This window comes from Cherax quadricarinatus, chromosome 55, assembly GCF_038502225.1.
Source record: "Cherax quadricarinatus isolate ZL_2023a chromosome 55, ASM3850222v1, whole genome shotgun sequence".
NCBI classification, from domain to species: Eukaryota; Metazoa; Arthropoda; class Malacostraca; order Decapoda; family Parastacidae; genus Cherax; species Cherax quadricarinatus.
In genome coordinates this window covers 21,376,671-21,393,180 of record NC_091346.1, presented here as the reverse complement: position 1 = coordinate 21,393,180, position 16,510 = coordinate 21,376,671, and the positions used below count along the sequence as shown (strand labels likewise).

Sequence of the window (16,510 nt, the reverse complement as noted above, 5' to 3'; positions counted from 1 at the left end):
GCCAGTTCAGACCAAAAAGCAGCTGAAAAATATGTGCAGGAATTCAAGGAGTACATAGACAGTGAAGAACTGAAACCTGAACAAGTGTTTAATTGTGACACTGACAATGTTGTGAAACAATTTAGGAATGTCATAAAGGAACGGGAGGTACAGGCCTCTATGGGCAGATATGTTGTGCGACAGAGGTCCAGTGACTCTCAAGCTGGTCCTAGTGGCATTAAAAGAAGAAGGGAAGTAACCCTGGAAAAGGACTTGACACCTCAAGTCCTAATGGAAGGGGATTCCCCTTCTAAACACTAACACCATCCACACACTCCCCTCCTCCCATCCCATCAATCATCACCAGATCTTCAATAAAGGTAAGTGTCATGTAATTGTAGATGTCTTCTTCAGTTTGTGTGTATTAAAATTAATATTTCATGTGGTAAAATTTTTTTTTTCAATACTTTTGGGTGTCTTGCACGGATTAATTTGATTTCCATTATTTCTTATGGGGGAAATTAACTCGACTAACGATAATTTCGCTTAACGATGAGCTCTCAGGAATGGATTAATATTGTTGGTCGAGGGTCCACTGTACTTGGTTTCTTATTGTTTTCAATATGTAAATCTTTATTTACTTTGAAAAAAAATCTTTCTTTCAACACACCGGCCGTATCCCATCAAGGCAGGGTGGCCCAAAAAGAAAAACTAAAGTTTCTCTTTTAAATTTTGTAATTTATATGGGAGAAGGGGTTACTAGCCCCTTGTTCCTGGCATTTTAGTCGCCTCTTACAACACACATGGCTTACGGAGGAAGAATTCTGTTCCACTTCCCCATGGAGATAAGAGGAAATAAACAAGAACAAGAACTAGAAAGAAAATAGAAGAATACCCAGAGGGGTGTGTCTATACTATATGCTTGTACATGTATGTGTAGTGTGAGCTAAGTGCAAGTAGAAGTAGCAAGACATACCTGAAATCTTGCATGTTTATGAGACAGACAAAAGACACCAGCAATCCTACCATCATGTAAAACAATTACAGGTTTTCGTTGTACACTCACTTGGCAGGACGGTAGTACCTCCCTGGGTGGTTGCTGTTTACCAACCTACTAGTATTTTTGGGTGTCCGGAACGGATTAATTTTATTTCCATTATTTCTTATGGGAAAAATGGTTTCACCATTTGGCAATTTCGACTTTCGGCAGGCTCTCTGGAACGGATTAATCACGAAACTCGGGGTTCCACTGTATTTGTAGACAATAGTCAATGACCAAGGCAGGTGAAAATGTTCACCTGTCAGTGTGACTGTTACTATTTGAGTATTATTTCAGTACATAATATTAGTGTCAGAACAAAGATTGGCTATGAAATCACAAGAACCATTATAAATTGTAATTATCAGAACATAAAAATTATATATATTAAAATAAAAACAAGAAAAAAAGGTAAATCTGTAATACTTCTGCAAGGGGCAGGACTGGATGTTGCCATCAGGTGAGCATCCACAGCCAACTTCATGGTCTTATATCTCGTTGTGTAAGAATGGTATACAATACCGACAAGATGAAATTAAGACACATGTGCAACATCTGGGCATCTTTATTGTAGACGTTTCGCCAACCAGTGGCTTTATCAATACGAATTCCAGGACATAACTTGAAGACAGTAGAACTATGTACAGAAGATGAGGCAATCAGTCCCTCAACCTAGGAGTAGGTGCGAAGAGCATCGTAGTTGTGGAGATTCACGACTACAGCAACTACTACTACAACTAACCCATCTCTTTGGGAAGGACCTACTTCCACTGGGGAATCCCGCCTATCAGTGACAATGCCCTCGTCTGCTACCCATCCCGTTTCCACCTGACGTTACTATATAAGCATCAGGCACCTTGCTTCTGCTTCAGAATCTCCACGACTACGGTGCTCTTCACACCTACTCCAAGGTTGAGGGACTGATTACCTCATCTTCTGTACATAGTTCTACTGTCTTCAAGTTATGTCCTGGAATTTGTATTGATAAAGCCACTGGATGGCAAAACGTCTACAATAAAGATACCCAGATGTTGCACATGTGTCTTAATTTCATCGTCTTATATCTCATTAAGTACTGGTCCTAAAATTTTTTTTTGGTCTTATACCACACCAAAAATTTCCCTCTTTAATTTTAAAACAAAAAGCTATTTTTTTATTTTTCAAAATATTCGGAGTGCCGTGCAGAACGTAAATCTACGTTTGGACAGTTTAAGGGTTAAAGGAGGGGTTTGGAATATTGGCAGATTGGAGGGACATCTAAACTGTCGTATCTGAGTGTCTCTGCAAAGACAGTGATAATGTATGAGTGATGGTGAGTGTTTAATAATGATGAAAGTTTTTTCTTTCTTTTTGGGTCACCCTGCCTTGGTGGGAAATGGCTGATGTGCTGACAAAAAAATACAGAAAGTAAAACATTAAATTGACTCAACAAGTAACTTACCAAAACTTGAAGTCATAGTGCTTATATTTCCTGGCAGAGGAGCTCCCTGCTGGAGACTAGATAATACCATCCACATGGACCGTAACAGCTGACGCCGGGCAACAACACTGTACAGTAATCTGGAATTTCAGGATCACTGAATTTTAATACTGCTCACACCCCAGAGGAGCATAAATGATAACATCTTTTAAATGCTCAACATAATCTAATCAATACTTGATAAAAATAAACATACTGTACTCCTGGACTATTTACCGACTTTTATCCTTTGAGGGTTTCGGCCGTGCTAGTATGGCTTACGACCCAGGGTTTTTGACGTACTAGCATGCCTAAATTCTAGCGCCCTCAAATCTAGTGAAAGCTGGTAGGCATACATATGAAAGAATGGGTCTATGTGGTCAGTGTGCGCAGTATAAAAAAAATCCTGCAGCACACAGTGCATAATGAGAAAAAAAAAAAACTTTGACCGTGTTTTTGGAATAACACAGCGACTTTGCACTGTATTTTCGTATGGTATTTATTGTTGTATTCTAGTTTTCTTGGTCTCATTTTATAGAATGGAAGACATATTACAGAAATTGAGATGATTTTGACTGGTTTTACAATGAAAAGTACCTTGAAATTGAGCTCAAAGTAGCAGAAATGTTCGATTTTTACCAAAGTTCAAAAGTAAACAAATCATGCCAAGCGTCCAATACACGTCAACTGGTGAGTCTAATATTCTTTCACAAGTGCGCTGATATTATTTATACCATTTTTACACTAATGCAGCAGTCTGCATAACAGTAAATCTTCTGTTTTTTGTAAGAATAAAAATTGAAAGTGGAAAGCCAAAGAAATGTAAGAGGGGCCTGGGGATGTAACTAACGAACAGAGGAAATGTTATTTTAGTGCCAGGAATTATCAAATTTATAATTTAGTTCATAATAATGAAAATTGATGGCACAATGATATCTAAAAGTGGTTTTACTATCCAACATTTTAATGTTATTAAAGTGTAGGATAATGTTATTAAGAAATTACCAATAGGAACAAGATTCAAAACATAAAGAATTCTGTCATGTCATTTAAAAAAGCAATTATATAAATAATCTACTGCATTAATTTATCCTTTTGTAGAAACAAGATAATGTGCAGCTGATATTTAAAATATGGATATTTCAAACAAACCATCTTTACAAGAAATCAGAGTGCAACTATTTATTATAATATGATAACTACCTGCACTGATGAAGCTGTAGAGATGGAGCTGTCAGGAGGTGATGAGTGAGACGGGAGAAGTGGAGTAATACTTCGGGGGATACCTGCCGCTCTACCTGACTTAGCAACCATCCTACATGTTCTGTGCTGTTCACCACGGATACACACTCCTCTGCTAGCTAGGAAGAGCAAAATGATGAAATATCCTTTTGTAAAATATAATATTAAGTATAAAGCGAGAAAATTAAATACAATTTGAAGCCCCAAACTCAAAATTCTGAAAGATCATACATAATAGAAAATAAGAAATACGTATACAGTCATCCTCTCACATACTTTCCAAGACCTACCATGGGTACTCGAAACTGTGGATAGTAGCAAATTCACAAGTTGTTTACATACATACCTATGATAAAATTTAATTGATAAACTGTGCACAGTAAGTGGAGAATGAGAACTTTTCACTGACAGGAAGTACATACTTCACAGCTTCTCTTAGGCTTTGAAGAACTGTCAGAATCACTATTTTTGTGCTTTATGTTATTAATAAGCAAAATTAAGTTATTTTCTGGCCACAGTAAACCGCGGGTAACTGAAACCGCAGAAACTGAATCTGCGGATACAGGGCTTCTACTGTAATGCCATTACTTGAAGCAAAACAATAACCAAGTGGGTGATCAGCCAGATTATCTGACCATATAAATACTGTATACAGGACTGTCCCATTTGGATGGCTATTAGGTTCCCGATGCACAATAAACGAAAATTGCCGGCAAGTGGAGAAGAGCATTTTTTCATTATTGAATATTTAAAATGCCTGACAGTGTTTACACAATCATATATTAAATGCTTAATACAGCTGGGCATAAACAGATAAAAATCAAATAAATTCACAGTACACAAAATCTTTCTTTCAGCACACTGGTTGTATCCCACCTAGGCAAGGAAGGCCCAAAAACAGAAGTGTCTCTCTTTAAATTTAGTAATATATATGGAAGGAGTTACTAGCCCCTTGCTCCCAGCATTTTAGTCACCTCTTATGACAGGCAAGATTTAAAGAGGAAGAATTCTCTTCCACTTCCCCATGGAGATAAGAGGAAACAAAAACAAGGATTAATAAGAAAATAGAAGAAAGCTCAGAGGGGTGTGTACAAATGCGCTTGTACATGCATGTGTAGTGTGACCTAAGCAGAAGCATAAGTAGCAACCTTTGATATACCTTTGAAGAGTTTCGAGAGTTTATCTACTCTCTGAGGCCGGCCATGGGCCAGGCTTGTCTGGTGCTTGCCTGGTCAACCAGGCTGTTGCTGCTGGAGGCCCGTGTGCCCCACATATCCATCACAGCCTGGTTGATCTGGCACCTGGTGAAGATACTTGTCCAGTTTCCTCTTGAAGGCTTCTACACTCGTTCCAGCCATGTTTCTGATATCTTCTGGTAAGATGTTGAATAGTCTGGGACCCCAGATGTTGATACAGTGTTCCCTGCTCCTCACTGGGTTTATTTTACACTTCCTCCCATATCTCTCACTCCAGTTTGTTGTTATGGCAGTGAGCAGATTTGGGACCAGGCCCTCAAGTATTTTCAAGGTATATATTATCATGCATCTCTCTCTCCTCTGCACCAATGAATATATGTTCAAGACTTGCAGGTGTTCCCAGTAGTTTAGGTGCTTTACAGGCTCAATGTGAGCCATAAATGATCTCTGTATTTGTTCCAGCTCTGATATTTCTTCTGCTTTGAATGAGGCCATCAGCAATGAGCAATATTCTAAGTGAGGGAACACTAGTGATTTGAAGAAAGTCACCATCGGTATTATTTCCCTTGTTTTGAAAGTTCTCAATACCCACCCTGTCATCTTCTTGGCTGTCGTGATCTTTGTCTTGTTATGGTCTTTAAGCCTTTCAGGGTTGGCAGGCCCTCTCCTAAACTTGTTCTCAGGGTCGGAAATTTTTCGAAAAAAAAAAAAAAACTTATGAAATGATAGAGAATCTTTTCCCAATCATAATGACACCAAGAGTATGAAATTTGATGAAAAACTTATGGAATTATGTTCTCGCAAAGTTAGTGGCCTCGACGATGTTCACACATCGGCGATTTCGCCCACTTTGAGCCCTATTTTTGGCCAATCCCAATGTACCAGTCGACAAAAATCATAACTAATTCGCTAGAACTCCATTTTTTCTATCGAATGAGTACAAGAAAGCATCCATTTACCAATTTCAACTATCCAATAAAGTGGTCCGAAATTGGCAATTTTGCCAATTTCATACAAATTTCCAAAGATGCCAATTTCCAAATAGGACCCAGAATAAACAAGACAGACATTCCTGGCACTAAAATAACATTTCCTCTGTTCATTAATCACGTCCCCAGGCCTCTGTTACATTTCTTTTGCTTTCCACTTTGAATTTTTATTCTCACAAAAAAATAGAAGATTTACTGTTATGCAGACTACTGCATTAGTGTAGAAATGGTGTAGAAATGGTATAAATAATATCAGTGCACTTGTGAAAGAATATTAGACTCACCAGTTGACGTGTATAGGACGCATGGCTTGATTTATTTACTTTCGAACTTTGGCAAAACTGAACATTTCTGCTACTTTGAGCTCAATTTCAAGGTACTTTTCATTGTAAAACCAATCAAAATCATCTCAATTTCCATAATATGTCTTCCATTCTATAAAATGAGACCAGGAAAACTAGAATACAACCATAAATAGATTACGAAAATACACTGCAAAGTCGCTGTTTTAAACAAAAAACACGGTCGGAGTTTTTTTTTTCTCATTTTGTACTGTGTGCTGTAGGATTTTTTTTATACTGTGCACACTGACCACATAGACCCATTCTTTCATATGTAGCCCTACCAGTTTTCTCTCGCTAGATTTGAAGGCGCTAGAATTTATGTGTACTAGCATGGTACCAACCCTGGCGTACGTACTAGTACAGCACCAACCCTGAAAGGGTTAAAAGAAAGGTCCGCTGACAAAATTATGCCCAGCTCTTTTACATGTTCCTTACGTTCTATTTGGTGACCCTCTTGAGTTTTGTACATATAGTGTTCCTTTTAAGTTCTTCATTTTTTCCATACCTAACCAGCTGGAACCATTGAACGTCATGTTGCTCTCCACTGCCCACTGGAAAACCCTGTTTATGTCTTCCTGTACTTTTTCAGTGTCCTCTACCGTGCTGACTTTTATGGTTATTTTAGTGTCATCTGCAAATGATACAAAAGTGTGCCAGGTGTTTTTGTCTATGTCTGCTATGAGGATGAGAAACAGCAGAGGTGCCAGGACAGTGCCCTGGGGCACTGAGCTTTTGACCTTGCTGATGCTGGATCTTGCCCTGTTCACTATTACTTTTTGTGTTCTGTGTGTTAGGAAACTGAAACTCCATCTGCCCACCTTTCCCGTAATGCCCATGGCCTTCATTTTGTGTGCCATCACTTCATGATCACATTTGTCAAAAGCCTTTGCAAAATCTGTGTAAATCGCATCTGCATTTTGGTCATCTTCCAATGCCTCTGTAATTGTCATAATGGTTCAGCAGCTGTGACAGGCATGATCGTCCTGCTCTGAAACCATGCTGGTTCAGGTTATGTTGGTTGTGCTGCTCCATGAAATTTGTAATTTGCTGTCTCATCACTCTTATGAAGATTTTTATGATATGCAACGTTAGGTCTCTAATTTTAGGCAGTGCTCTACTACCTCCCTTATGCAAAGGAGCTATGTCTGCACTCTTTAAGGCCTCCGGTATTTCACTTAGATCTAGGCTCTTTCTCCACAGAAAACTGAGGGCTGGTGCTAGTGGTACTTTGCACTTCTTTATAAACAGAGCATTCCATGAATCTGGTCCAGGTGCTGAGTGAGTGGCATGTTTTCCATTTAGTTGGTCTGCACGGCCTTCTTCTGGAGTGAAAAATATTTCTGCATTTTCTACCTTGCTGTCATTTAGTGGGTTGCTGAATACCGACTCATACTGTTCTTTTAGGATTTCAATCATTTCCTGCTTATCATCAGTATAAGAGTCTCCTCTCAGGAGTGGTCCAATTCTACAGGTACTAGTTCTTAGTTTGGATCTTGCAGAGGAATAGAAATATTTTGGGTTTCTTGCAATATCCTGTATGGCCCTTTGTTCCCTTTGTACTTCTTCTGTCAGGTATGACATCTTAAGTTTTTGCTCTAATTCAGTGATCTCTCGGCTAAGTCTATCTTTCCTCTGTTGTAGCATATATGTGTTTTTAAGCAATTCAGTAACCCGTTTTCTTCTTCTGTACCATCTCCTACGCTCTCTCTCTATATCTGATCTTCTTCTGGGTTTCCTTAATGGTAGGTGTTTCATACATACCTTGTATGCTTCTGTATTCAGCTTCTCTAGGCACTGGTGGGAATTTAGGGTGCTCATGTCTGATTCCCAGGGTATGTCTGACAGCTCTTGGTTTATTTTTTCCCAATCAATTCTATGGTTGTCAAAATTAACTTACTGAACATCCGGTCTCTAACATTAGTGACGCAGTTTCCTAACCCTGAGTTAATACTTGTCTGAACCTCTATAATGTTATGATCAGAGTATATTGTTTTTGTAACTGTTAAGTTTCTGATCAGTTCCTCGTTGTTTGTGAATATCAGATCCAGGGTATTTTCATTTCTAGTGAAATCAATTACCTGCTGGTTTAAAGAGTACTTTTCACAAAGCCTCATTAGTTCCCTGGTATGTGCCTGTTGAGCCAGGGTGCTGCCCGGAGATATTTCTGGTACATAAAACATTACATTGCGCCATCTTCCATTTTACATGAGGGAAATTAACCCTTTACCTGTCCAGACGTAGATCTACATTCTCTCGCCCAGCGCTCCAAATATTTAGAAAAAAAAAAATCTTTTTTTTTTTTAAACCTTTCAGGTTTGGTGCCATACTAGTACGGCTTGCACACCAGGGTTGGTGCCATACTAGTAGGCATAAATTCTAGCGCCTTCAAATCTAGCGAGAGAAAGCTGGTTGGCCTACATATGAAAGAATGGGTCTATGTGGTCAGTGTGCACAGTATAAATAAATCCTGCAGCACACAGTGCATAATGAGAAAAAAAAAACTCCGACTATGTTTCTGGTTTAAAACAGCGACTTTGAAGTGTATACTTTCGTATGCGATTTATGGTTGTATTCTAGTTTTCCTGGTCTCATTTTATAGAATGGAAGACATTACAGAAATTGAGATGATTTTTATTGGTTTCACAATGAAAAGTACCTTGAAATTGAGCTCAAAGTAGCAGAAATGTTCGATTTTTGCCAAAATTCAAAAGCAAATAAATCAAGCCATGCATCCAAAACACGTCAACTGGTGAGTGTAATATTTTTTCACAAGTGTACTGATATTATTTATACCATTTCTACACCATTTCTACACTAATGCAGTAGTCTGCATAACATTAAATCTTCTATTTTTTGTGAGAATAAAAATTCAAGGTGCAAAGCAAAAGAAATGTAACAGAGGCCTAGGGATGTGACTAATGAACTGAAGAAATGTTATTTTAGTGCCAGGAATGTCTGTCTTGTTTATTCTGGACCCTATTTGGAAAGTGGCATCTTTTGAAATTCGTGTGAAATTGGCAAAATTGCCAATTTCGGACTACTTTACTGGATAGTTGAAATCGGTAAATTTATTTATTTTATTTATTTTTTATTTATTTATTTATTAATTTGAACATGATACAGAGAAGTACAAAAGAATACAGTTAAATGCAGCATGCCAAAGCCACTTGAATGCATAGCATTACGGGCAGGCATAAAATTAACAGATAACAAGCACAATTGAGTATTACAAAAACAATAATGATACAATAATACAATAATGAGATTCATATATGAGATACAATTTATGAGATACAATTATTCAGCATTTATTTAGTTGTGGGTGAGTAAGTGATTTTTGACAAGAGACTTGAATTTATAAACAGACAGTGTTTCTTTTATATTCACAGGTAATGAATTCCAGATTTTAGGGACTTTTATGTGCATTGAGTTTTTGCATAGCGTCCGATGGACATGACGAACATCAAAGAGTGATCTGTGTCTTGTGTTATGGTCATGTGTTCTGTTGAGGTTGGTAAGGAGATGTTTGAGGGGAGGGTTTATGTCAGAGTTAAGTGTTCTATGTATGTAGTAGGTGCAGTAATAAGTATGGATGTTTTGTATGGTGAGTAGGTTTAGAGTTTTGAATATTGGTGGAATGTGCTGCCTGTAGTGGGAATTTGTTATCATTCTGACTGCAGCCTTTTGTTGGGTAATTAATGGTCTGAGATGGTTTATTGTTGTTGAGCCCCATGCACAAATTCCATAGGTGAGATAGGGGTAAATAAGTGAGTGATATAGGGCCAGAAGGGCTGACTGTGGAACATAGTACCGTATCTTCGATAGTATGCCTACGGTCTTGGATTTTTGGGGGGAAATTTGTTGTGTATGTGTTTGAAAATTGAGTCTATTATCAAGGTGGATTCCTAGGAATTTTCCCTCTGTGAGTTTTGTGATAGGTGATCCATTTATCATTATGTTAAGAGACACATCTGCAGCTCTGTTACCAAACTGAACGTAGTAGGTTTTGTCAATGTTTAGAGTAAGTTTGTTGGTCCTCATCCAGGTTGATATTTTCTGTAATTCGATATTTACAGTATTGGCTAGAATGACTGGGCTCGGGTGAAAGTAGACGTATGTAGTGTCATCTGCAAATAGTGTGGGTTTGAGTAGTTGCGATGCATTTGGTAGGTCATTTATGTATATGAGAAAGAGAAGAGGGCTTAGGACACTTCCCTGTGGGACACCAACTGTTATTGGCTGTGAGGAAGAGTTTACCCCATTTGTGTACACATATTGGCTTCTGTTGCTGAGGTATGACTTTAGGTAGTTGAGGGAGTGCCCTCTTATACCATAGTGCTACAATTTTATGTGGAGCAAGTCGTGGTCAACTGTATCGAAAGCTTTACGTAAGTCAATGAAGATCCCCAGTGGGACTTCTTTTTTCTCTATTGCTGTATAAATATGTTCTAACATGTGGATAATAGCATCATTAGTATTTTTATTAGGCCTGAACCCAAATTGACGGGTTGTGTATGTTGTGCGAGATGAGGTAGGAATAGATGCGCTTATGGATTAATTTTTCAAAGATTTTAGAGAGAGGGTGCAAGCTGGATATTGGCCTATAGTTATTCAAGTCTGTGTGGTCTCCTCCTTTATGGATCGGGGTGACCCTTGCTATTTTGAGAACTGTAGGAAAGGTAGAGGATTCAATGGATTTGTTAACCCTTTGAGGGTCGACAGGCCCTCTCCGAAACTCGTTCTCAGGGTCGGCTAAATTTAAAAAAAAAAAAAATTATTTTCTCTTATGAAAAGATAGAGAATCTTTTCCCGATCATAAAGACACCAAAAGTTTGAAATTTGATAGAAAACTTACGGAATTATGCTCTCGCAAAGTTAGCGGTCTCGGCGATGTTTACGCATCGGCGATTTTGCCCACTTTGAGCCCCATTTTCGGCCAATTTCACTGTACTAGTCGACAAAAAACATGAATATTTCGCTAGAACTCCATTTTTTCTATCGAATGAGTGCAAGAAACCACTCATTTATGAAATTCAACTATCCAATACAGTGGTCAGAATTTAGCAATTTTGCCAATTTCACACAAATTTCAAAAGATGCCAATTTCCGAATAGGGTCCAGAATAAACAAGAAAGACATTCCTGGCACTAAAATGACATTTCCTCTAGTCATTAGTCACGTCTCAAGGCCCCTCTTATATTCTTTTGCTTTCCACTTTGAATTTTTATTTTCACAAAAAATATAAGATTTACTGTTATGCAGACTACTGCATTAGTGTAAAAAATGGTATAAATATTATTGGTGCACTTGTGAAAGAATATTAGACTCACCAGTTGACGTGTATTGCACGCTTGGCACGATTTGTTTACTTTTGAAGTTTGGTAAAAATCGAACATTTCTGCTACTTTGAGCTCAATTTCAAGGCACCTTTCTTTGTAAAACCAGTCAAAATCATCTCAATTTCAGTAATATGTCTTCCATTCTATAAAATGAGACCAAGAAAACTAGAATACAACAATAAATACCATACGAAAATACACTGCAAAGTCGCTGATTTATTAAAAAAAAATGGTCAAAGTTTTTTTTTTCTCATTATGAACTGTGTGCTGCAGGATTTTTTTTAGACTGTGCACACTGACCACACAGACCCATTCTTTCATATGAAGGCCTACCAGCTTTCTCCCACTAGATTTGAGGCCGCTAGAATTTATGAGTACTAGTACGTCAAAAACCCCTACACGTAAGACGTACTAGTACGACGAAAACCCTCAAAGGGTTAAAGAGTGTTGCAATGATTGGTGATAGCACCTGTGACAATTTTTTGTATAGAATGGGTGGTAAGGTATTTAAATCTCCTGTCTTGTTTTTTAGTTTGTTGATAATAAGGGTGACTTCAGTTGGGTAAGTCGGAGCTAAGAACAGTGTGTTCGGGTAGTTGCCAGTGAGGTAGTCATTGGGTGGGGTATCTGAGCTTGGGATTTCATCAGCAAGGTTTTTTCCTATAGTGGAGAAGAAATCATTGAGTCTGTTTGCTGTTTCAGTAGGTGGGAATTGGGGTTCATTTGGTTTTGTTAATTCAATTTCGCTATTTCGTGTTATCTTTTTTGTTCCTAGTACAGTGGACCCCCGCATAGCGACCTTAATCCGTGCAAGAGGGCTGGCTGTTATGCGAAATGTTCGGTATGTGAATGAATTTTCCCCATAAGAAATAATGGAAATAAAATTAATCCGTGCAAGACACCCAAAAGTATGAAAAAAAAATTTTTTTACCACAAAAAAATGTTAATTTTAGTACACACAAACTGAAAAAGGCATGCACAATTACATGACACTTACTTTTATTGAAGATCTGGTGATGATTGATGGGATGGGAGGAGGGGAGAGAGTGTGTTAGTGTTTAGAAGGGGAATCCCCTTCCATTAAGACTTGAGGAGGCAAGTCCTTTTCTGGGGTTACTTCCCTTCTTCTTTTAATGCCACTAGGACCAGCTTCAGAGTCACTGGACTTCTTTCGCACAACATATCTGTCCATAGTGGCCTGTACCTCTCGTTCCTTTATGATTTGTCTAAAGTGGTTCACAACATTGTCATTGTAACAGTCACCAGCACGGCTTGCAATAGCTGTGTGAGGGTGATTTTCATCAAAAAAGGTTTGCACTTCAAGCCATTTTGCACACATTTCCTTAATCTTTGAAGTAGGCAATTCCTTCAATTTCTCTCTCCCCTCCTTTGAACCAGTTTCCCCAGGTCTGGCCTCTTGCTCTTGAAGTTGATCTATCAGCTCATCAGTGGTTAGTTCTTCATTGTCCTCCTCCACCAACTCTTCCACATCATCCCCACTAACCTCCAACCCCAAGGACTTCCCCAATGCCACAATTGATTCCTCAACTGGTATACTCCTCTCAGGGTTAGCCTCAAACCCTTCAAAATCCCTTTTGTCTACACATTCTGGCCACAGTTTCTTCCAAGCAGAGTTCAAGGTTCTCTTAGTCACTCCCTCCCAAGCCTTACCTATAAGGTTTACACAATTGAGGATATTAAAGTGATCCTTCCAAAACTCTTTTAGAGTCAATCGAGTGTCTGTGGTCACTTCAAAGCACTTTTGAAACAGAGCTTTTGTGTACAGTTTCTTGAAGTTGGAAATGACCTGCTGGTCCATGGGCTGCAGGAGAGGAGTGGTATTAGGAGGCAAAAACTTCACCTTAATGAAGCTCATGTCCCCATAAAGTCGCTCTGCCACGTCTGTAGGATGACCAGGGGCATTGTCTAACACCAGGAGGCACTTAAGTTCTAATTTCTTTTCAGTTAGGTAATCTTTGACATTGGGGGCAAATGCATGGTGTAACCAGTTTTAGAAAAAGTCCCTAGTGACCCATGCCTTACTGTTTGATCTCCACAGCACACACAAATTATCCTTGAGGACATTCTTTTGCCTGAACGCTCTGGGAGTTTCAGAGTGATACACTAATAAAGGCTTAACTTTGCAATCACCACTAGCATTGGCACACATCAACAAAGTAAGCCTGTCTTTCATAGGCTTATGTCCTGGGAGTGCCTTTTCCTCCTGAGTAATGTAGGTCCTGCTTGGCATTTTCTTCCAGAACAGGCCTGTTTCATCACAATTAAACACTTGTTCAGGTTTCAGTCCTTCAGTTTCTATGTACTCCTTGAATTCATGCACATATTTTTCAGCCGCTTTGTGGTCCGAACTGGCAGCCTCACCATGCCGTATCACACTATGTATGCCACTACGCTTCTTAAATCTCTCAAACCAACCTTTGCTGGCCTTAAATTCACTCACATCATCACTAGTTGCAGGCCTTTTTTTAATTAAATCCTCATGCAACTTCCTAGCCTTTTCACATATGATCGGTTGAGAGACGCTATCTCCTGCTAGCTGTTTTTCATTTATCCACACCAATAAGAGTCTCTCAACATCTTCCATCACTTGCGATCTTTGTTTCGAAAACACAGTTAAACCTTTGGCAAGAACAGCTTCCTTGATTGCCGTTTTCTTGGCCACAATAGAAGAGATGGTTGATTTGGGTTTCTTGTACAACCTGACCAGGTCGGTGATACGCACTCCACTTTCATACTTATCAATGATCTCTTTCTTCATTTCTATAGGAATTCTAACCCTTATTGCTGTAGGGTTGGAACTAGAAGCTTTCTTGGGGCCCATGGTCACTTATTTTCCAGAAACAGCACCGAAAACACTGTAATAATACGAAATATTCCGATTGTATGCTTGAATGTTACCGCGGAGGCTGGCTGGTAAACAATGCCACCGGCGGAACATATGAGGCTGGCTCAGGCCGCACATTGGACGCGTCTCGGACGAAGGCCGCTGAGCGGGTTTTTGGGCGGTATGCGGGGCAAAATTTTAGCGATCAAAGCGTCCGCTATGCGGATTGTCCGTTATGCAAGGCGTCCGTTATGCGGGGGTCCACTGTATTTCTGATAGGGTTTTCCAGGTCTTTTTATGTTACCTCGTAAGTTGGATAATCTGTTCTCATAATACAATTTTTTAGCCCTTCTTATTAGGCTGGTTAGGATTGACGAGTAACGTTTTGTTTGGTCTCTGGTTATGTGGCCCTTTCTGTACTGTTTTTCGTATAGGTGCTTTGTATTTATGGATTTGAGGATACTGGGTGTTAGCCAGGGACTGTTCAGTCTCTTTGCAGTCATCTGTTTAGTTTTTTTAGGGCAGTGCTTGTTATAGAGGTATTGGGTCTTTTTTTAGAAAATTATTAATACAATCGCCAATATCTGTATAGATTTCTAGCTCAGTGTGCCAGTCAATGTTTGTCACTGCTGCTGTGAAGTTATTGATAGCTGCCTCATTGTGAAGTCTGAAAGTGACTTTAGTAGTGTCTAGGGGCAATTTGCCAAGGTTTGTTATGAGGAAGGTAGGGTAGTGGTCTGTGGTATTACTGTATCTGTGATTATGCGTGATCTTAAGGGGAATATGGTGTTGGTCCAGATGTGGTCTAGTAGGGAAACACTAGTCTCTGTAACTCTTGTAGGTTTTGTTACTGTTGGTAGTAACATGCAGTTACTCATTGTGTTTGTGAATTCAGTAACATGTGGGTCTTGGTCTTGTAGGAGATTTATACTGAAGTCACCTGAGAGTAGTTGATCTTTGTTCACGCGTGCATCAGTTATCATACTTCGTGGTTTCTTGTACTCAATCAATAGAAAAAAATGAAGTTCTAGCGAAATAGTTATGATTTTTGTCGACTGGTACATTGGGATTGGCCAAAAATAGGGCTCAAAGTGGGCAAAATCGCCGATGTGTAAACATCGTCGAGACCGCTAACTTTGTGAGATCATAATTCCTTAAGTTTTCCATCAAATTTCATACTTTTGGTGTTATTATGATCGGGAAAAGATCATCTTTTCATAAGAAAAAATACCTATTTTTTTTTTTTTTTGAAAAATTTCCAACCCTGAGAACAAGTTTAGGAGAAGGCCTGCCGACCCTGAAAGGGTTAAATGAAGAGGACATTTTTTTACAGAAAGTAATGTAAGAAAAAAAAATTTCAGTCAGTACTTATGGAGATATAAGGCCGCAAAGTTGGCGATTATTGCTCACTTGACAGCAACATGAGGCGCTGCTGCTTGCAGAAATTCTTCATATTTATCGTTTTTTCCAATTTTTTTCATTTTTACATTTTTTATATGATAATAATGTTTTATAGCAGATCTTTTAATCTGATAGCCAATTGTTGCTTAGACACAAATATTATGTACAAAATTATTGATCATATTATCACAAACACACTTGTACACACTTATAGGTGATACTGTACACCTGGTTGAATCATAGTCTATCATCTCCAACTACATACAAGTATTTGCATATCCCAGTTATGTTTCTAGTACTCCAGGATTGTATGATACCCCATGAAACATGGATTCATACAGAGTGCCACCCCACATTGCTGACACAGGAATCGTGTGTCCTTCCGCTGTTGGGGTCACCATGAGGCGGTAGCACACACAACACACTTTTTCTGAGAATACTTCTTTTTCTGGGGTAGGCTGTATTGGTACCAGGTAGTGACAGTTAGTGAGGATTCAATCTGGCACTTCCCCCTCTGGCTGTGGTTGGGGGACAGGTTGTGGTGTGACAGGTCGCTGTTGAGGGGCAGGTATAGGTGTGGTACCATAGTTTTTTGCTATCTGCTTGATGACATTTAGGCTGAATTCTGCAAAACGAACTCATTTTCCAGTCTTTATTTCATACATATTGAAGGCATT

The 16,510-nt window shown here is 38.9% G+C and overlaps 1 protein-coding gene across 1 annotated transcript in view; it reads right to left on the bottom strand.

Annotated features, from left to right (window-relative positions):
• LOC138854351 (ubiquitin-protein ligase E3C-like) overlaps positions 1–16,510 on the bottom strand; it is a 260,277-nt gene that overhangs the window by 104,876 nt on the left and 138,891 nt on the right. Inside the window, exons 7-8 of the mRNA XM_070096970.1 lie at positions 3,681–3,838; positions 2,460–2,578 (exon numbers count right to left, since the gene is read on the bottom strand). Of these exons, the coding sequence (XP_069953071.1) occupies positions 2,460–2,578; positions 3,681–3,838 (277 nt within the window). The remainder of the gene's footprint in view (positions 1–2,459; positions 2,579–3,680; positions 3,839–16,510) is intronic.